The sequence below is a fragment of the Psammomys obesus genome, unplaced genomic scaffold (genome assembly GCF_907164565.1).
Source record: "Psammomys obesus unplaced genomic scaffold, mPsaObe1.curated_primary_1811, whole genome shotgun sequence".
NCBI classification, from domain to species: domain Eukaryota; kingdom Metazoa; phylum Chordata; class Mammalia; order Rodentia; family Muridae; genus Psammomys; species Psammomys obesus.
In genome coordinates, this window is record NW_026591598.1 from 8,094,809 (window position 1) to 8,117,007 (window position 22,199).

Consider the following 22,199-nt stretch of genomic DNA (forward strand, 5'->3'; position numbering starts at 1 on the left):
ATGAGGCTATATAGAAAAGCAATTTATTCCATTATAAGCACTTACACAGTTAGTCATGGAGAGTAACAGGCCTGATGGTGAGACAAGTCAACCAAAATGGAGATGGCATCAAACTATAGTGGTTGAAGACTAACCCCTAAGAAAAGCAACTTTTATCAAGGATTAATTTAATTTTAAAAACAAATACAAACTAGCAACTCACTCTTTCTCAATGTGACAGTTCACCAGTGAGACAACTGCCAGGTAAAAACCATACATCTTTACAACTTGGTGGTCCCAAGCTTAAAAAAAAAGAAAAGGAAAAAAAGAGAGAGAGAAAAAAAAAGAACAATAACAACAAAAAAACTCCTACACACAACAAAAACAGACTGTGTTCAGCTATCCAGCAGGTGCCGCCAACAAGGCTTTGTTGAATTAAGTCCCCCAGTTAAGATTTAGAAAACACCCATGGTTTGGGCTAACAGCACTGTTGGTGGCACCTACTGTAGCCGGATAGCTGAACAAAGTGTGTTTCAAACCAATGTTAAATCTGTCTCAAGGGTTCAGAGGAAAACAAGAAGTCTAAAATCACAAGTGCAGACATGTCTAGGATCCTTGTCCTTCTGGATCCACACTTCCTTCAGGGTCTTCATCATTATAAATGTTCTCTGCCTGCCAAAAACATAGAGATATAAGGGTATTTAGCATAAAGACAGGTTATTTTTCAAAGTCTAAGTTTCCATAGTATATTATGCCAAGGTGCCTGATAACATTTCAAGTGGGGCCACACCTTTCTAACTTACCAACTGCTACTACTAAAGAAAAACAGCGATAGATAACAGTAAGCAGTATGAATCATAAATGGGTATGGATATATTCAATATAGACAGGGGTGGCCCATAATCCCTTGTTGGAGGTTGGTCTGATGCATGTTACTGGCCCTTAAGATCTGGTTACAACTATCCTTGTTTTGTAAACCTGCCTAAGACATACTTGATTGGTTGATTAAATGGTCTATACCTGGGCAGGGCAGAATGAGGTAGGCGTGGCGAAGGTTCTAGGGCTTAGGGATGAGAGAATTACAGGAGAATCAGTCAAGGAGGAGGAAGACAGGATTAGCCTAGAGTAAAAATGTGGGGCCAGGAGGAAGGACTCCAATAGTGGCATAAAAAGGCCCAGACGAAGAATACAAACAAGTATTTATAAGATCATGGATGGAAGATAGTTCAGATGAGGACAGTTAAGGAGGATGGCATTGGATGGGGGCTGGGAGATGATGGTGAGGTTACTGAGACAGGCAGTGTAGGTAGAAATAACTGCCTGGCCCCAGCTAAATAAGTCAATTATATAATCTAACAGGTGTCTGTGTCTTTTTATTTGTGATAGTGGGTTAGATAATACTGCCGTGATAATCACAGACTTAATAATAAACTTTATATAGCCCAACACTTCATTATATATTTATAACAACAGTCCCTTAATTAGGGACTTTTCATATAAGTATTAATGATATCATCCCTGAACCCGTTAACCAGATAATTGGTAACTGCTGAAATATAAACCATAGCAGTTTCTATGAGACACACAGAAACTAATGCTTATAAGCACAGAATTTCTTTTGGGGATGTTTAAACAGTAAAATTTAAATAAGACCCTATCCAAATCTTATGTCCAAACCTCAACTTATAAATATTTTGGAAAACCACCTTTACACAAACTAACCCCCTCCCCCATACCTCTACTATAGTTGATGAAATAAAGACTAATCTTAAATATTGAAACCACTACCACCTGGGCAAAATTTATTGTTCTCAGCATCTACTATATAGAACATTATTACACTAGGTGTTGCAGAAGATGGGACAACCTCATGTGATCCAACCAAAGAGACAATGAGTATACAATAAGGCTAAATAAAACCAAACCAGACGGGTGACACACACCTCAGCACCCAGGAGGTAGAGGCAGGCTGAACTCTGAGTTTGAGGACAGCCTGGTCTACATAGGGAGTTCTAGGATAGCCAGGGCTACACAGAGAAATAGGTTTCCAAAACAAAAACAAACAAACAAACAAGTTGGGGTGGAGGCTCAGGCCTGGATGTTGCTAACCAAGAACCCAACCACATCCATACTCATGAACATCAGACTTTAGCCAGGCGTGGTAGCTTATGCATTTAATACCAGCACTCAGGGAGACAAAGGCAGGTGGACCTTTGTGAGTTCAAGGCAAGCCTGGTCTACACAGCAAATCCAGGACAACCAAGGCTACACAGAGAAACCTTGTCTTGAAAAACAAAAACACCATATTTAAAAGGTATCACCTCAGAGGACCATTGTAAGCCCTAATCTGCTGGCTTATCCTGTCGCTTCTACAAACTATTATACTCACAGATAATTGCCCTTCTGTGGCATGTTCTGCTGGGCTTGCTGTTCCAAAGATCATCTTCTTGAATAAGTAATATGCTAACTCTTAAACCAGTTAATTCAATAAAAAGGACCCGATACGATCGAGTTAAAATTTAAATTTTCTTTAGAAAATTTTAAGCAACAGAGTCCAAAGGGCCCAGAAAAAAACAGACAAAAGAATAAGCCCAAAAGGGGGCTGGAGAGATGGCTCAGTGGTTAAGAGCACTGTCTGCTCTTTCAAAGGGACCTGGGTTCAAATCCCAGCACCCATATGGCCTCTCACAACTGTCTGTAACTCCAGTTCCAAGGGATCTGACACCTTCACATTAACGCACATAAAATAAAATTTAAAAAATAAAATAAAAGAATAAGCCCAACTGATATTCCTGCTGCTTCAGAGGAACCCCAGATTGAGATTATACAGCAGCTATGTTTGCCAAAGCTATGGAAACTGAGACACCAGAAATGAGTTGCTCTTAAGAGGTTCTAAGAAACAGCCCACATTCACCCAGGCCATTGTCAAGAGGAATGTCCTACCCTCTAGAGAAAGGACCTTGAGCTCTAATGATAGCTGCTTTCAAATACTAATAGGGTTCATGCAATTTCAGATAATGATCAGGTGCATAATAGACAGCTCTTGACAAGTAAAGCATAAAACATTTAACAGGGTTTTGGTCTTTTTCTGGATAATGCAGGGCTCTTTCTAATTGAACCCAACAACTAACCAATGATAGAGAATGCCCAACGCCAAAGGAAATTTGTTGTCAGCTTCAGTCTTAGGGAAGTAAATACCACATACACAGCCCAGTAAGAAAGCCAAACCTTCAACTTTCTTTTCTAGTTTTAAGTGTCCAACATGCAAATATCTAGAACAAGTTTAAACTGTAACAGCTAAAGCAATGCTGATGGCTGAATCTCTGAAGAATGTACCTTCTGATGTTTATGAATATATTTTAAGAGTAGACCAGGCCCATCTCACTCAGATTTAAACAATAAACCCCTAGAAGTTACTATCTAAATATAAAACCCTTAAGATTGGAAATTTGGCTCAGTGGTAGTGTTTGCTTATCATGCACAAGACCCTGGATTCTAACCTGGCATGGTGGTACATGCCTTAACTCCCAGCATTAGGGAGGCAGAGTAGGTAAATTTCTGAGTTCCAGGACTGCCATGGCCACACAAAGAAACACTATCTTAAACAACCCAAAAATAAAAAACTGCAAACAAACCCAAAACTCTATACATCTATCAGTAGTTGTAGCCTTAATTTATGTTTTGACTTCCATTATTTTTTTTTTTTTATTGTACTCTATGGCTACAATCTCACTATTACTGTTACCTACACTCCACTATTAGATTCCTTCTTAAAATTGTTCTTTTTGGATGTCACCACATTCTCAGCAGAGAACCACCAGAATGCATATGTAAGATTTAAACTGTCCAAGGAGTCGTATCCCTAAGAGCAAACTACACAAGGATGGCTCTCCTGAGACAAGCATGGCTAGACTTTCCCGACTCTTGTTCTTTTAGGGGTACAAGACAATACAATTACATTACTCTTGTTAAACACTCCCTCCATACACAGAGGCTTTCTTCTGTGAGTTTCTGTGTGTAGTTCTGGCTGTCCAGAAACTCGCTATATAACAGTCCAGCCTTGAACTCAAGAGAGTTCCCTATCTGTCTTCTGAGTGCTAGGATTAGAGGTATGTGCCACCACGTCCTGCCTAATCTTGTAAAATGAATGTTGTCTACACTATGACAACCTCAAAGACCTCTGTAGTATATAATACTTATATAGAGACCCTCATCAGCATAGGATGACATTATAGAGTTCTAATCATTCTTCAGCTCTGAGCTATAATTTCTGGGAACACAGCCTTTAAGTAGGATTTGGAGCAGCCAAGTGTAAAGAAAGAAGCATCAAGAGCAACATATAAGCTGGCCGTGGTGGCATACTCCTTGCATCTTAGTAAGGAGGCAGGTAGATCTGTGAATTTGAGGCCAACCTGCTCTATATAGTGAGTTCCAGGACAGGAGGGCTACACAGAGAAACCCTGTTGTGAAAACAAAAACAAAAAAGTTCAATAATGGTAATAATAAAAAACCAAACCAAAAAGCCAAAAACTGAAGAGGCAATTCAAAATGATACACATGAAGTAGAAATAGAAAGGCCAGAAAGAGTGAGCCCAATAGGGCTACATCAGACTTTGCCTCAAAAAATAAATAAGAACAAAAGGAAAATGACAAATATTGAAGTCACGTGGGAAGAAAACAGAACACAGATGGCAGCTGCATCCACAAAGTGTGTGTATACCTCATATCTTCTTTCACTCAAGAGACTGAGGCAGTAAGGTAGTTTTGAGTATAAGGCCAGTTTGGGGTACATACTGAAACCCTGTCTTGGGCCCTAGAAAAAGAAAACTGAGTCAGGGACACAAAAAAATGGAAGTGGGTTAAGGTCGTTTACACAGTAACCCTCCACCAGAGACTTTGGGATTTTCTTGTGCATACTTGTTTTGTTACATCAAGGACTCTAAGTGGCTGCCTTTTTTTTTTTTTTTGGTTTGGGTTTTCAAGACAGGGTTTCTCTGTCACAGCCCAGGCCGTCCTGAATTTCACTATGTAGAGCAGGCTGGCCTCAAACTCACAGATTTACCTGCCTCCTGAGTGCTAAGATTCAAGGAGTATACCACCATGAATGGTTTGTGTTGTTCTTGATGCTTCTTTCTCTATATACTTGGCTGCTCCAAATCCTACTTGAAGGCTGTGTTCCCAGAAACTGTAGCTTGGAGCTGAAGAATGATTAGATCTCTATAATTGTATTTTATGCTGTTAAGGGCCACTCTCTGTATACATGTACGTACGTGTGAATGAAATGTCTCATGTACTTAGCTTCCTCTAAATAAATGGCTAAAACTTACCATCTGCCACACTTGCATAATATTGTCTTCTGATACAGAACAAATCACCCAAGGTTCATTGGGATTCCAGGAGAAATCAGAAATCTTGGCAGTGTGACCACCATGAATAAACTGAAAGAGGGACCAGAACAAAGGCATTCAATATAGAAACATTAACTCACAGCCCACTATTTAAAATACAGAAGAGCCCAAAGTACTTGAAGGTTTGTAACATACCAACAGCTCTGGTGGGCCATCCTCTGCATCTTCTGGGGATTGTTCTTCTCCAATTTTACTAATAAAAAATTTTTGTTAGAAACCACTATCCTGAGTACCTATAGTTTTAAAGTGTAAAGACAGTAACTTTGCCAAACTTGGTGGGACTTGGGAGGCAGAGGCAGGTGAATCTTTAAGGTTGAAGCCAGCCTGGTCTACAGAGGGAGTTCCAGGACAGCCAGGACCACAAACAGACACTTCAAAAGCACTCCCATCCAAGCAGATTCAAAGATAAGATAACCAACATAAAACTCACCTTAGATCCCAGACATTCAGCCTACGATCAGTACCACTGGAAGCTAAAATAGTTTCATTGTGAGGTGACCACTGAACCTATTATCCAAGAGTGAAGAAAAATACAATAAATTAGAAAATAGAAGGCAACCATCTAAAAAATTATACCCTACAAACCTTTGTAAATAAAAGGTAGAAGACTGTTAAAACTGACAGATACTGCTTACATGAAAATAACTCATTACTAGAGATACAATTATTAGCTTCTGTTGCATTTTACACTTCGATCCACCATGTCTCTCCATAGGACCTGAGAGCACATATAGCTCAATTTGGCTTCAAACTCTTTTGTGATCGATCCTTCTGCTTTAGCTCCACCATCCACACTGACACTACAGGCATAAGCCACCACATCCTGGCTTCAACTCACACTTCTGAAAATCTTATTTTCTTCCTCTTCTTGCCAAATTCTGGCTTTTAGTCAAAGTTCACTTCTGACACAGAAACTAAAATTTTATTGACAGGTGGCACAACTCCATGATTATTTTCTCAACTGCATGCCCGGAGATCAAGTCCCAGCTACTTCTACCCCCCCGCCCCCGATTCCTTACAATGTTAGATAAAAGAAAGCGACACATCACAAATTCTGTTGCTATTTATTAAGTGCTGGTTAATAGCACAAAGAAGGTATTATTGACACTGGGTTAGAAAAGAACTTAGATATTCTTCCAAACAAGACCACCAAGACAATGACAAAATATGTTCACTATTTAGTTAGATGACGATGACCTTGTATTTCTGATTCTACTGCCTCTTCCTCCTGAGTGCTGGGGTTATTAGAAACCTTTGTGAATGTACGGTCTCTTACTAGATACCTCAGAGTGATCTCAAAGTTGTGACTTTCTTGTTTTGGTACCCTTGTTGGAATTGGAGGCGTGCACCAGCATGTCTGTATTCACTATAAAACTTAAGCTTGAGAGAAAAGACTGCAAATTAGTGCTCAGACAACTATTTCTTGTTTTAGTCTGAAGGATTTGCCTATTTATTAAAAAGGGGCATACAGGACGTAGCAATGGCTAGAGGATCCCCACAAGTACCAGAACTGCCAGGGCTACAACAGTATAAAACTGTCTCAAAAAAGGCAAGGGCAGAGACATATGGCTCAGCGGTTAAGAGTACTGACTCTAGAGAACCAGGGCTCAACTGCTAGTATGCACATGGCAGCTCACAACCACCTCTAACTCTAGTCCCAGGTGGTCTAATGCCCTCACAGCTCTGGTCTGAGATGAAAGCAAAACACCCCCACACACAAATAATTTTATTTTTTAAGACAGGTTTCTCTGTGTAATAACCCTGGCTGTCCTTGAACTCAGAGGACTACCTGCCTCTACCTCCTACGTGCTGGGATTAAAGGTGTGTGCCACCAAGCCTAGCACAAAATAATTTTTTAAAAAGCCAGAAAAGAGGCTGGTTGTGATGGCAGACTCCTTTAATTAGGAGGTAGAGGCATGCAGACCTCTGAGTTCAAGATTAGCCTGTTCAAGACAGCCAGGGCTACAAAGAAACCCTGTATCTAAAAACCAAGCCAGGGGAAAAAAAAACAAAAAAACACCAACAACAAAAAAGCCAGTTTAATGATTAACTTGTGGATAGAACACACTAATGCACACCCCCCCCCCCCAACTCCTCGTCTTCAGACAGGGTCTCATTTCCTTTTTGGTGCAGGCTAGCCCTGGGTTTCCTGCATGTTAGGCAAGTAAGTACTCCATCAACCAACCTTCATTTCAAGGCCCACTCTGATTTGGCAGAGGATCTCTCTACATAGCTATCTTTCTGTGGCAGCTTCCCAAATACTGGGATTATAGACATGTTCCCAATAATCAGCACTAGTTTCTTAATATCCCAAGAAGCCAGCCAGCATAGTTGTGAACTTGTTTTTTCCTTTTTTAGAACTTTAAGTATCTATTAACTTGAGCTGATTTTCTGTAGATAAATCGAGATGAAAAAAAGGGAGGGTAAGGAAAAGGGGGTTGACAGCATTGGTTTCTCTTACTTGGAATATTTCATCCTTATGTGATTCAAAGGAATGCAACTTGAGTTTCAGATTTCTCAGATCCCACAAGGCAACAGTCTATATACAAGAGAAAAAAACACAAAAACAAAAACAAATCAATATCAACTATTAAATAAGAAAACACTAGGGCCAGCAAGATGGTTCAGTGGATAAAAATGGTTGCTGCCAACATGAGTTTGATCCCAAAACCCACATAGTGGAAGAAGGTAACAGGCTCGACCTCCACACAAGTGCCATGGCACACATGCCCCAACTGCTGGCAAATAAATAAATGTAATTTAAAAGTTTAAATTAAATTATTAAAATTTCATTTTATTCTTTTACTATGTACCTTACACCCCAACCGTTTCTGACTCCCTACATTTTATCTATTCAGTGTGTGTATGTATATACACTTGCGCCATGACAACTGTGCAGAGATCAGAGGCAACTTGTAGGAGTTGTTAATCTCCTTTAGTCATTTGGGTCTGTGGGGCTGAATTCTGATCTTCAGGCTCAGCAATCAGTGCCTTTACTCACTGAGGCATCCTGTCAGCATAGTAAGTTCTTAAAAAAAAATAGGGAGGGGGGATTGGAAGGCGATGGGGGTAGGGAACGGCGTGGATAGCACATGCCTTTGATATCGGGGCTTGGGAGACAGAGGCAGGTGATCAGCCTGGTGGTCTACAAAGAAGAGTTCCATCCAGTGCAGCCAGGACTGAGAAACCCTGCCTCGAAGCCCCTTTCCCAAATTTAAGACAAGACAAGACAAAAAAAAAAAAAAAAAACAAAAAAAAACCCAAAAAAAAAAAACCTTTAACGAAAACATGAACTCAGCACCCACTTGGTGGCTCACAAACATTTGTAAGTCAAACACCAGAAGATCTGGTATCAATGGGTATCAGGAATATACACAATGCTGAAAGCATACATGTATGTGAAAATATCGACACCCATAAAATTTAAAACCTCAACAAACCAACAACAACAAAAATTCCAAGCAAGGCAAACCTACCTTGTCAGCTGATCCTGTGGCAAGAATAAACTCACTATAAGGATTGAAAGACAGGCAGTTCACTTCAGCAGTGTGAGCATCAACTGAGTGGCTTGGCTTTGAAGTATTATTTGAACGAGTATCCCAACTTAAGAGAGAGAACAAGGAAAGAGGGTTGAAATGGTGACCAATACAAAATTCTGAAAATATGTGTTAAAAAATTAACAATAGGTTTCACTCACATCATAAGTTTCTGATCATCAGCAACTGACCCAAACAGAGACTCATGGAGAAGATGCCAGGAAACGTCCTCTACTACTGCTGTATGCCCTGTAAAGATGGTCTTTGCATCCACCACTTTTCCTTCTTTTGGAACTGCACTGATGTCCCATAGGCAGATGGTCTTAAATGTAAAATTAACCATTATATAAAAGATTCTCACTTCCCCACATATCCCAAAAAAGAAACCAATTGGTAACAATGCCAGATTTGCTTCAAAACTGCAAGGATACCCACATGGTCATCTGAGGCACTAAGCAAGTGTCCACTGAGATTTGGATTCCAAGAAAGCCCATAACCTTCCTTCTGATGGCCACGGAGACGTAAATCTGGGTTGCATTCTCCAGAAGGGTCTGCAAAGTAACAGATATATCAAGAGTATTCAGTCCACTGTCTCTTTGGGTTTATTAAGCAAAATGAGGTCATAAACACCATCCAGACAAAATCCAGACCCATTGTTTCCAGATATATAATACTAAAGTTGCACAATCATGATTTTCTTCTTCATAAAAGCATTGTTTCCCTTGAGAAACATATTACACATATCAATGTAAATATAAGATGTTAAATTATAAAATAACAAGGAATATTTCTGAATGGAGTTTGTATCTGATTAAGAAGAGGGAGGTACCTGGTTTAGAAGGATGCTTTGTGTAGTCAAAAACAAGCACATCACTGGATGGAGTCTTTGTTGCGATAATGCAAGGGTTCTGGGGCATGTACCGAGCCCTGTTTACTTCTCCTTCATGGTTGATCTTGATTTCTATTTCAATTTTCCCACTGACAGAGCCAAAACCTCCAAATTCTGTATAAAAACAAGTACTTAATAACCAAGTAGTATAACTAGAAGACTGAACCTAGGCATTTACAGAGCTAAAGAACTTTCATTCATTAGTAATAAGCACTATGCTGTTTATTGACATTAAGACAGCATGAGTCAAGCCAGGCTGTGATAGTGTACACCTTTAATCTTGACACACCTAGACAGAGGCAGGTGAACCTTTGTGGGCTCCAGGCCGGCTAAGACTACACAGTGAGACCCTGGATTTTTTTTTTTTGGGGGGGGGTGTTATAGGGAGAAGAGAAAATCTGGAGTTTCATATTTTTACTTTCCAGACAGACTGTGGCTTTGTAGCTTAGACAGGCCTTCATTTACTATGTAGAGGTTCTCTGTCCTTTCTTTCCTCAACTCCTTTCTAAAATCTCACTCTATAGCTAAGGCAATTCTGCTGACTGAATGTTGAGGTTACAAAGTATGATGACCACCATTCCTTGCTAACAAGTCATTCTAAGCAAAGTTTTCAAATCTTATTTGACACAGAAGTTTGCGGAATAAATGAAATTCAAGTCAGTAATTTAAAAAAAATTACATAAAGCACCCCCCAATGCCAGGTATGGTGGCGAATGCCTCAGCACTGGGGAGACAGCGGCATGCAGACCTCTGAATTCAAGGCCTGCCTGGTCTACACAGCAAGTTCCAGGACAACACAGAGAAAGCCCATGTCTGGGGGAAATGGGTTTTGTCACTAATACTACTGAAGTGTTACTTCACTTGTTGACTGACAGGGTCTCATGGAGCGAAGGCTACCCTCCGACCTTGAACTCCTATCTCCACCTCTCAGGTGCTGGGATAGCTATTCCTAGAAAAGTGTTGCAAACTGAAAGACAAAAATATTTTCAGAGTGCAAAGATGTAAATAAGTAACACTGCCTGCCTATTAGGTAATTTTTAACCTCACAATAACTCTTACTACAGTCATTTATTTTGAGACAGGGTCTTGCTGTAGCTCTGGCTAGCCTAGAACCTGCTCTGCAGATGAGCTGGGCCTGGAACACAGATCTGAGCACCTACACCCCTGACTCTCAAGTACTAGGACTGAATTAAAGGTTGGAGCCACCGTATCTACCTATTTTTATTTTTGCCCGTAGTCCACACACTATGCAACACATGCCATCACGGTGGCAGAGACAGGCAGATCTTTTGAGTTCCGTACCAGCCAGCTAGCTTGGGTATATGAAAAAAGTACAGTACACCTTTGCACACACCCCCAACTCCACAACATACAAAAGATGTAACATAGGGCTAGGAAAGAAAGTTCTTAGACCAGCTGGCCTGGAACATTCACTGGAGCTACACAACAGCCAAGACCCTGCCTCAACAAAGTAGAAGGCAAGGTTGCCCTTTGACCTCCATACACAAACACTGATACCCATATAGGCACACATGCATAAATATTAAGAAAGATATAACACACAGTAAATGATCAAGGAATTTTCAGTCTAAGCATACAACTACATACAACCCTGGCCTTCTAAGAAATTTCATTGTCACAGTGGCAACATACAGATGAAAACCAAAACTTGGCAAAACCCATAGAAAATAGAAAAAGGGGCAATCATATAACGTATGATTTCAATATGGGACACATAGTTAAAATATAGTAATAGAAATTCACCTTGGAAAATTCATATAGAGTATTTTGTTTTGAAGACAGGGTCTTCCCATGTCTCAAGAGCTCATCATGTTTCAAAACTCAAGATCCTCCTGCTTTCCAAGTACTGAGATTACAAAACATGCATTACCCACAGCAGCTCTCAAACTGAATTTAATACAGTTTAGGATGTATCTTTTTTTTTCTTTTTATAGACTAAACCAAAGGCCACACACATACTAGATAAACACATTACCATCCCCACTATACCTTACAGACCGTCACTATAATAAAACAGATATGAGAAAGGCCATTCAAAACAGGAAAGAAAAGTCTATATATCAGGCGAAACGCTACTCAAATCAGTGAAAACATTCCCATGAGCTGGAGAGATGGTTCATTGGTGAAGAGCAATGGCTGCTTTTTGAGAAGACCCAGGGTTTGATTCTCAGTACCAACATGGTGGCTCATAACCACCTGTAACTTCAGTTTGTAGGGATCCGACACCCTCTCCCGGTCTTGATAAGCACCAGGCACACATATGGTGCACTGACACACATGCAAGGAAAACACATTATATATTAAAGTAGTATAAGTATAAAATACATTAAATAGTAACAATAAAAGCAATCTAAAAAACAAACAAACAAACAAACAAAAAAAAAAACACAAAACCAAAAGCTAAGAGAATCACCAGGAGTTGTTGACTACTTAAGGAAATTTCAGACCAGCCTAGACTACAAAGAGATCCTGTCTTAAAACAAAACAAAAAACCCAAAGCTCTCCCTAAAATCAACCAACCAACCCCAAACAACTTCCCAAATAAGGAACAAGTGTATTGTTCTTAACCAATACTATCGACACAAAAGGTTCTGCCACCGATTTCTTTCTTTTGTTGTTGCTGTTCTTTATAGATAGTTTCTCTGTGTAGCCCTGACTGTCCTGGATTCACTTTGCAGACCAGGCTGGCCTCGAACTTAAGAGATCCGTCTGCCTCTGCCTCCCCAAGTGCTGGGAAACAGGCGTGCAGCACGGTGCCCAGCCTGTTACTGATTTCTAACAGAGTCACTTTTTTAGACCATAAACTTTGGTATCTCAAAGAATATATTTTAAAAGGACAAATCAAATAACCAAATTATTTCACCACAATCAGTGATTTATTATACTTAACTCATGAATTTTTATCATGTATTTTACCTTTTAGGTAGGGAGTGATTTACCTTTTGTGTCTGTGGTGCTGGGTTTGGAGCTAAGGTCTCACAAATGCTAGACTAGTAATCTCTACCACTGAGCTACAAGCCAGCACCCTAGAGACTTAGACATTAATTTAGACATAAGTGTACCCATCACTGATAAGATCAACTGAAGCACCACTCCCCCACATCTCTACCAAGCCCACCACTGATCTGTAAAATTATTAGTTTAATGGAGGAGTCAAAGAAAAAATTAGGTACCATTGGGGTATTGTGATAATCAAATAAAAAAATCCATAGGTGTTACTAACATTACTACTTTTTTGTTATTTTGGGGGTAGAGAAGTCCTTAGAGACAGTTCACTCAGGGTCTCAATATGCAGACCAGTATAGCCTTGAATTATGATAATCTTTCCCATCAGGCATTGTGGCACCCACCTACACCAGCACACAAAACTACTCAGAGGAAGCAGCTCAGTGGTAGAGAGCATACTGATTCCCAATTTCCCAAAGCAAGATAAACATTTAGGGAATAGGGCTAAATTCTAATCACATACACACCAGCAAAATAAACAGAAAGACCGAAGTTTTATCAGTTAAAAGTATTAGAAAACAACAACAGATGATTGTTTTGAAATCTTGGAACAGGAAAGCATTTTCAAAGTTGGAGGACATCAGAGGAGGAGAAAATAATTCAGAACTGTACAGTTTTTAAACAACAACAGAGGCCAGGTTTGTTAGCTTAATCCCTCCCAGAACTTCAGAGGTAAAGGCAGCAATGATTATAAGTTCAAGACAGCCGAGTTACATGAGCGACTGTTTAAAAACAAGCAAAACACAACACACAAAGTTAAAACCTTAACACTACAAATAAAATGAACTTGGATGATGGAGAGAGAGGTCAGTGGGTAAAAAGTTTGCTACACAGAAAGCACGAATACCTGAGTTTAAATACTTAGCACCTACATACATAAAAGGCCAGGTATGGCAAGTGTATCTATATAACTGTAAGATTAGAGTGTGAAGACCTAGCTGGCAGGGCAAGCCTCCAATTCAGCAACACTATTTCAAAGGATTAAGTAAGAACAACAAAGGAAGGCTCCTATGCTGGCACAGTCACCCGCACCCTCACTTGCATATACCGCACAGTCAGACTGGAAGATACTGAATCTAATGTCATAAGAGCAAATAAACCCTCACCACACAGTCTACGACACACCTCTGGTACCAAGGGAAAAACCAACCAACCAACCACGAAGGGAGATAAAGAGATGGCTCAGTGGTTAAGAACACGGACTGCTCTTCCAGAGTTCCTGAGGTACAGTTCTCAGCAACCACATGGTGGCTTACAACTGTCTATAATGGGATCTGATGTCCTCTACCAGCATCCAAGTGTACATGTACATGCAGACAGAGCATGTTTGTTGTTTGAGACAGGGTTTCTCTGTATAGCCCTGGCTGTCCTGGACTTGCTTTGTAGACCAAGCTGGCCTGTCCCTGACTCCTGAGTGCTGGGATTAAAGATGTACACCACCACACCTGGCTTCATATAAATAAAGCCTACATGTAGTAAGTACTGAGCTCCCTTTGAACACCCAGCCTCCAGTTCCTACCTTTTAAATGTACTCCATCATGTGTGGTTTAGAATCCAGGCACTTGCCCATGTCAGGCAAATATTCTGCTAAGTGAGCTACAGCCCTAACTCCCCCTTTCCATTTTGATTTTCTTGTACGCATGCATAGAGGTGAGAGAACAACCTCTGAGAGTCAAGATCTCTCCTTCTACCATGGGCTCCAAGAACTTTTTTATACTGAGCTGGCTCACTGGCCTGTTCTTTTCTTTTTGAAACAGGGTTCAGTTATGTTGCCCAGGTTGGTCCTGAATTTGTATTCATTCTATCTCAGGCTAGAGGGCTACAGCTAGAAGTGTGCCACCATGCCTATTCACATCATTTGTTCAATGAGTGATTTAATGTGAACTCCTTTAGAAAGGAAGTTAGTACGCAGTACTTTCCAGAGGAAAGGATATCTTCTATGTTATTAAAAAACAAAAAAAAACATAAAACAATATAACAAAACCCCATTTATTCTGTGGTTGAATCCAGGGCTTTAGATATGCTAAAGTGTTCCATCACTGAATTACAACCCCCAGACCCAAATACAATTAAAAAACAATTATCTCATTTAGATCTGAGAATGTAGCTCAGTGATAAGCATTTGGCCTTAAACACACAAAACACTGGGTTCACTTACCCAGGAACTCATTAAAAAAGGAAGGAAAAAAAGAATTCATTCAACAGATAGGAACTGGATTCAGGTTAAATGATGCACATAAAAGCTGCACAGGTGGATGGTGGCAAAAAAGACTTCCACCATCCATCCTTACTCTTAACATCAGTGTTTCCTCCTTCAACCAACCATATTTGGTCACCTAGAGAATAACTTTTGAAAAAAATTATTCACTTGGGCAAATTACACAGAATCATATAGCACAGGTGCAATCCTGGCCAACAGCTGGGTCACAAATAAATGTACACATAATGAAGGGTTCTTCCTGCTAATCACAATAAACAGTAAGCACTGATTATCTAGAGTATAAATGTCAATAAAGATCACACATTATCTACTTTCTGAGTTAGGGTTTACTCAAGGCAACTTCTCTGACTCTACCCTTCTGATATTTTGGATTGAGGGCCATAAAGGAAAATTACCAGTTCCTATCCTGAAAAAGAAGTATTCATGAACAGTGAAACTCATAGGTTATTTCCTAAAAAATGGGCGTTTGAAATGTCTTACACATATAACAGGCATTATGACATTTTACTGTCTTAAATCTTTAAGAATAGTTTCATGGCTGGGCAGTAGTAGTGCACACCTTTGAGAATCCCAGAACTTGGGAGGCAGAGACAGGCAGTTCTAAGTTCAACACCAGCTTGGTCTACAGAGTGAGTTCCAGGAGAGCCAGGGCTGCAGAGAAACCCTTTTCTCCAAAAGTAACTAACAACAAAAAAACAACAAAAGAGAATAATTTCTTATTTCTCAACCCCGCCAGCCAATTACCCATATAAGATGTTTTTATTAAGACTCTACGGCCTCACACATGCATGAAACTGTAGTAGCACAGATACACTGTATGCTTTGAGTGCCGCGCGAACTATGCTTTCTATTTTGAGAAAAGGAATCACTAGCCCCAAGTTGGCCTGCAACTTGGGATCCTCCTGCCATCTGTGCTTTAAACATTCAACTTAAGCTGTGGGGCTTAAAGATGGCTCAGGAATTAAGAGCACTGGCTGCTCTTGCATAGGTCCCAGCTTCAATTCCTAGTGGCTCATAAATGCCTGTAACCCCACTTCCATGGGATCCGATACCCTTTACTGGCCTTCATAGGCGCCAGGCACACAAGTGTACAGACATACTTGTAGCAAAACACTCATACATAGTAAGGAAAAAAAAATGTGTAGCAACCCACACAACAAATAATTTCAGTCTTTGGGTCAATATTTCCCCTGTTAAGACTATGCAACAAAAACATATGCTAATCTTTGCTTCTTTAACTGCAGAAATTCCACCATCATCAGTTTAGTACAGGGCAGTTTAAAGCAAATATTTAAAGCAAATATAAAGCCAAGTTATGTGTTGACTGCTTCTTGATTGCAAACTACCTTTTCTGTGATTTTTCAAGACATGGTTTCCCCGTTTTAGTCCTGGCTGTCCTGGAACTCACTCAGATCCACCTTAGAGTTTGTTTTTTTTTTTAAATCACAAACTAGTTTTATCAATAACTTAAGTGGCTACCTGACCAAATTGTGTACCTTCTTAATGATGAGATAACCCATACAACATTACTTCTTCCATCCTGAAGGGTCCTTCCTACCTCCTTTTTCACTGTCATAGTGTGATGCATCAAACTGAGCATCATCATTAGGTAGCTGGACACTGGCTATCACCAGGTGGTTTTGTTCATCCGATGTGTGTGTTCCCAGGACAAGCCGATGAATGCTGAAATCTTTCCCTTCAGGCCTGTAATAACAACAAATCATCATGATTCAAGTTGTAACCCGGGAAAACATAGTCAGTGATGTACATACACGATAAAACAAAACCAAAAATCCTTAACCAATTCAATTTTGAGATGGTGAGAACTACTTCCTAATTAAAACAACAAAAACCTTATATGCACAAGTACACATGCATGAGAATACCAGAGGACAATTAGGTGTCACTCCTAAGATGTTATTCATCTTTTTTAAGACAAGGCTTGCTTTATTGGCCTGGAGCTCAACAATTAGGTTTGCCTGGCTGGCTGGTGAGCCTGAGGGATCCTATTTCTCATCCCCCCCAATATGAAGACTTAAAGCACACACCATCCTGCCCCCCTTTTTTTTCCTTCTAAAAACATGGGTGCTGGAGATTGATCTCACATCCCTGATGCTTGTAAACACTTTACTGATTAAATCATCACCAAAGCCCCTATCTCTTTTTAAAAAGAAAGATGGTTCAGCAGTTAAGAGTGCTTGCTTTTATAGGACTTGAGTTCAGTTCCCAGCTCCCATGTCGAGTGACCCATAACTATGTTTCCTGAGTACCCACATACACTTGGGCACAGACAGCTCCCTCCCTCCAATAGAATGACAACTTTTGTGGATCTTTTCTCTCCTTCCATTACATGGGTCCAGGCAACCAAACTTAGGTTGTCAAGGTTTGCAGTAGGCACCTTGCCCCCTGTCTATTTGCCAGCCTCTATTTCCTACTTCTAATGGCCCTTTAGCAAGGCCAGAGCACAAACAGTACTTAATTTTTACTTAAGTTGGCCAAAAATTACTCTAGGAAATTACTTTAGGGAAATTTACTTTTCTCCCAGTTTATTAAAATATAAATGTGAATTAACTATACACTCTTTATAATGGGTGAGAAGAAAATAATTGTTAAATGTTCCAATATATTCCTGTTCACTAAGAACTCTGTCAAGGGGTGAAAGACACAGAAAAAGGGGAGGAAAAACTAATGTATAAAACCCAACAGTAGAGCTGGTCATGTTCCTGTATTCCCCAAAAGAAAAAGGACATTAGCTAGGTGGTGGTGTCCCATGCCTTTAATCCCTAGCACTCAGGAGGCAGAGGCAGGTGGCTCTCTGTGAGTTTGAGGCTAGCCTGGTTCACATAGTGAATTCTAGGACACCTAGTGTTACACAGAGAAATCCTGCCTCGAACCCCCCCCCCTAGAAAAACAAAATCGCAAAAACAGAATAACTTACTTCTGTAGTTTCCCTTAAAACCTAAAGCTGGCTTTCTCTTAACCTCTAAGCCATCTCTCCAGCCCAGGCTGGCTTTCTCTTTTTCTTTTTTCCTTCCTTCCTGTGTGTATATATTTATGTGTGCTTGCATGTATGGAGGCTTGACCTTTTTCCTCAGATGGACAGAATCACTCTCCTGAACCTAGAGCTCACTTGTTCTGTTGGTCTAGCCAGTTAAGTCCAGCGATCTTGTTGGAATTACAGGTATGCTGCTATTGATACCAATGCAGGGATCTGAACTGTGAACCTCACACTTCTGCAACAATTGCTTTATCTACTGGCCCACATCCTTAAACTAGTGCTTTATATATTCAGGTAATCATTCTACCACTGAGTGACTACGTGAAAACAGCTGATTACACATGACCCGCTGGGGCTGGAGAGACGGTTTAGCAGTTAAAAGCACTGGCTGCTCTTCCAGAGAACCAAGTACCCACATGGAGATGCACAACTGTCTGTAATCTAAACCCAGGGGAAACCAATCCCATTTTCTGGCCTCAGTAAACCCACACATGGTGTACACACAGGCAAAACATACATGCACATACATACATACATACATATACATGTATGTATATGTACGTATGTATATGTAAAGACACTCCTTAAGCTGGCTTACACCTCCAGGGGAGCTGACGCCCTCTTCTGGCTCCCCAAGCACCAAGCACACAAGCGGTGCACAGACAATACATGCAGCACCCTCCAACAAAAAAATGTGCTGCTTAAATCTGTCAACTCAACAAAAGCCTGGATCACTTAGGAAGCAGTGTTCCCCCATGGCCTCTGCTTCACTTCCAGCTTCCAGGTTCCTGCTCTGACTTCCATCTACAATGGACTATACACTGTAAGCTGAAATCTTTTCTGCCCAAGTTGCTGTTCACAGTGTTTTATATAGCAATATAAAGCAAACTACGTGTTTGAGGGGGCCGAGAGGTCAGTGGTTAAGAGCACTGGTTGCTCTTCCAGAGGACATGGGTTCAATTCTCAGCAACCACATGGCAGTTTACAACTATCTGTAATTTCAGTTACACAGGCTCCAACACCCTCACACAGACATATATACAGGCAAAACACTAATGCACATGAAATTAAAAAAAAAAAAAAGTGAGGGGGGTTCCTTCAATTATGTAATAGGCACATAATAGCTAAAATTTTGGAACTGTTCCAACAAACACATTTCGGAGAGGGCAGCATTTTATTATGTAATTCAGAGTAGCCTCCAACTTGTACCTATGCCCTGAGTGCTGGATTAGGCCTGTAACACTGTGCAGGTTTTTTTCTTTTTTCTTTTTCTTAGTGTCATAGGCTAGCCTTGAACTCCTGATCTTCCTGTTCTGCCTCCTAGGAGCTGGGATTACAGGTGTGTAGCACCACACATCCTCTCAACACACATGGTTTAACAACCACCAAGAACAGATAGAAATGACTCCTTAACTATTTTTGAACCTGGTTATAATAAGGTCCTAATACCATAGGCTGGAGATGGCTCAGCAGTTTAGAGCACTGGCTGCTCTTTCAGAGGACCAGAGATCGATCCAACACTTGTATGGCAGCTCACAACAGCAGCTAACTCCAGTTCCAAGGAGTTCCAGCTCTCTTTTGACCTTTGCAGGCACTGCATGCACATGATACAGGCATACAATCAGGCAAAAGACTCCAACACATTTTAGAAAAAGTTCCAATCCCAAACTTCTAGGTGTCTCCCATGGATTTGTTCAGCACTCTTCAGATACAGGTCTCTTATTTCCCTCTACACTACTGGAACCTCATTCTTAAGTCACTAATAAAATACACATGCAACTTCTACTATACACAAAACAGAGATGTAGCGCAGAGTCACTGGCTACTTGTCACGTACAAGGTTTAATTTCTAGCACCTCAAACAAAACAACTCGCAACTGCTATGTTTACAGAGAGAAGCCTAGTATAACTGTTTTCTGAGAGGCTTGATCCAGCAGCTGATGGAAACAGATGCAGAGACCCACAGCCAGACAAGGCAAACTCAGGGAGTTTTGTGAAGAGTGGGAAGGATTGAGGGATCCGGAGAAGACAAGGACACCACAAGACCATACTATAAACTAATCTGGGCCCATGGGAGCTCAGAGCCTGAATCTCCAACCAAAGAGCTTGCATATGATGGACACAGACACATTAAGTAACAAATGCACAGTGTGGTCATCATGTGGGTCTTCTAACAATTGGGAGTAAGGGCTAGCTCTGACTCTGTTGTCTGCCTTTGGATCCCTTCCCCCTAGCTAGGCTGCCCTGTCTGGCCTCAGTGGGAGAAGATAAGCTTGGTCCTGCTGTGACTTGAGTGGCCAGAGGGGGGTGGCACCTCTCTGGGGGCAAACCCCTTCTCTGAGAAGGAGAGGAGAAAATGGGGGGGAGGGGAGGAGGCATGAGGGGAGAACTGGAATCAGGCTTTTAAGGCAATAAAACAAGAAAAAACAAAACAAACAAACAAAAAAACCCACTCCAAGTTTCCATTACTTGTTGAGCCCAATCACTCTCATAACTGAAATTCTGTTATCTTTACTGAGTTTCGAAAGACTCTAGTACAGTTTTGCCAAGTTTACATTAATAATAACCTACACTCACTTTTACCTTTGTGTTGCCACTTCCTTCTAATAGCTAGTCCTGGAATGTCAAGTTGACAGACGCTTCCTTTGGTTAGAATTTCACTCTACAGACCAAGACCCCTCACTCTTTTGTTGGAAGCTCAAAGTCGCTGCCAGTATGTGCTCAACTACTGTATATTACAAGCCCCTAGGCCTCCCTTCAGGTGTTACCTACGTAGCTAAAAGCCCCTCGGACATTACTGCCAAACGAAAACACCTGCTCCTTTAAACAGGCAATGTATTCGTTAAAGGCCAGTCCCAGATTTATCTTGCTATCATAAATGACTCGAGAATTCATGTTTCCTTGAGTAAACTGGAAACAGAACACGTTCTGGGAGGTGTCAACTTTTATATTATTCGGCCAACTCCAGTTAAAAGGTGGCTGGCTTATCGACTCGGTGCTGAGGAAGAACCAAAAAAACAAAAACACATGTTTTCTCTTGCAGGGTAAATTACAAGACGATCTTCTCTTTTCTACCTTACTTTTTGGTCGAGGGAAAAAAAAAAAAATGACTCCTAGGCTCTGATTATATGACCCCCTCTGAGTGACTGGCGGCGAAACACGGAAAAACAATTAAAGAGATGAGCTCCCCAAGGAATATTCAAGAGCTTCGTCTCACCTGGTTACATCTGGAAGCCACTGGGCGGTTAGGCTGGGCCACTCCAGGGCATGGGTCATCACCAAATCGTACAGAAACGGGGTGTTCTTCTTCCATATTTTGTACTCCTCGTTGATCACGCGTTCTTCCACCGCGTCGTCAAAGGCCGCTAAAATGTCCAAAACAAAACAAAACAAATGAAGTTAGCGAAGAGAAACGGAGGGTGAGCCAACCTCTCCCAAGCCGCCGCTGCCCTCCGCCGCCGCGGGCCGGAAGTCCACCCCGGCCCGATGCTCCGTTACTCGGCTCGGAGCGCGCCAAGTCCACGAAACCCGGGAGGAGGCCTGCGCGTCGGGCCTGGGCGGGTGGAAAGCGGCGTCCCGAGGTCCCGCCAGGCGGAGACACCGGCGGGAGCGTCACCCGCGCCCGGGCCCGAGAGCCGGCCGTCGCCCCGCATCCGCTCCCGAGCAGCCGGCGCGCCGTTAGCCCGCCCCACGGGGCGCTCCCTCCTCACCGCCGGAGTTGCCGGGACTTGGCTCGCCACAGTCGGGCCTGCTCCCCGCCTCGGGCCTCCTAACAGGCCCCGACACCCAGCGCCCTCCCGAGCCGGCCTCGCCACACTCACCTTCCTTGTCAGCCATGGCGGCAGGCAAGCCGGGAGGGGTTGGGGGAACCCGGGGTCGTGCGTTGCAGGAGGGGCGGGGAGGCGACGGGCGCTCGCTCCGCGCGCGGCCTCTATTGTTTCCTGCGGCCCGTGCGTGGGGGGCCGGCTCGCGTGCCTTCGCGCCAACACCGGCCAATGGGGACGCGCGGGTCGCCGGGGTGGGCGGAGCCCCCGCGGCCTCGGCCAATGAGGACGCGCACAGCCGCTTTTCGCGCGGGGCCTGGGGCGCGCGCTCCGCCCCTCCGCCCCCCCCCCCGCCCCCAGCTTACTTCCCGCGATCC

At 41.9% G+C, this 22,199-nt stretch overlaps 1 protein-coding gene across 1 annotated transcript; it reads right to left on the bottom strand.

Moving 5' to 3' along the window:
• Window position 1: 1 nt before the first annotated feature.
• Rbbp4 (RB binding protein 4, chromatin remodeling factor) lies at window positions 2–22,018 on the bottom strand. The gene is made up of 12 exons (XM_055610845.1): window positions 21,880–22,018; window positions 21,276–21,423; window positions 16,619–16,764; window positions 9,753–9,926; window positions 9,359–9,474; window positions 9,085–9,245; window positions 8,864–8,990; window positions 7,849–7,926; window positions 5,818–5,894; window positions 5,523–5,580; window positions 5,307–5,417; window positions 2–651 (listed from the first exon to the last, which is right to left on the bottom strand). The coding sequence occupies exons 1-12, from the start codon at window positions 21,893–21,895 to the stop codon at window positions 586–588; spliced, it is 1,278 nt and encodes a 425-aa protein (XP_055466820.1). The 5' UTR covers window positions 21,896–22,018; the 3' UTR covers window positions 2–585.
• Between the last annotated feature and the right edge of the window lie 181 nt (window positions 22,019–22,199).

Coding starts and splice junctions, on each gene's coding strand:
- Rbbp4 (XM_055610845.1), bottom strand. Junction 9,246..9,358: donor TTAGTGCCTCAGATGACCAT/GTGGGTATCCTT, acceptor TTTACATTTAAG/ACCATCTGCCTATGGGACAT. Junction 5,581..5,817: donor CTGAATGTCTGGGATCTAAG/GTGAGTTTTATG, acceptor ATTTTTTATTAG/TAAAATTGGAGAAGAACAAT.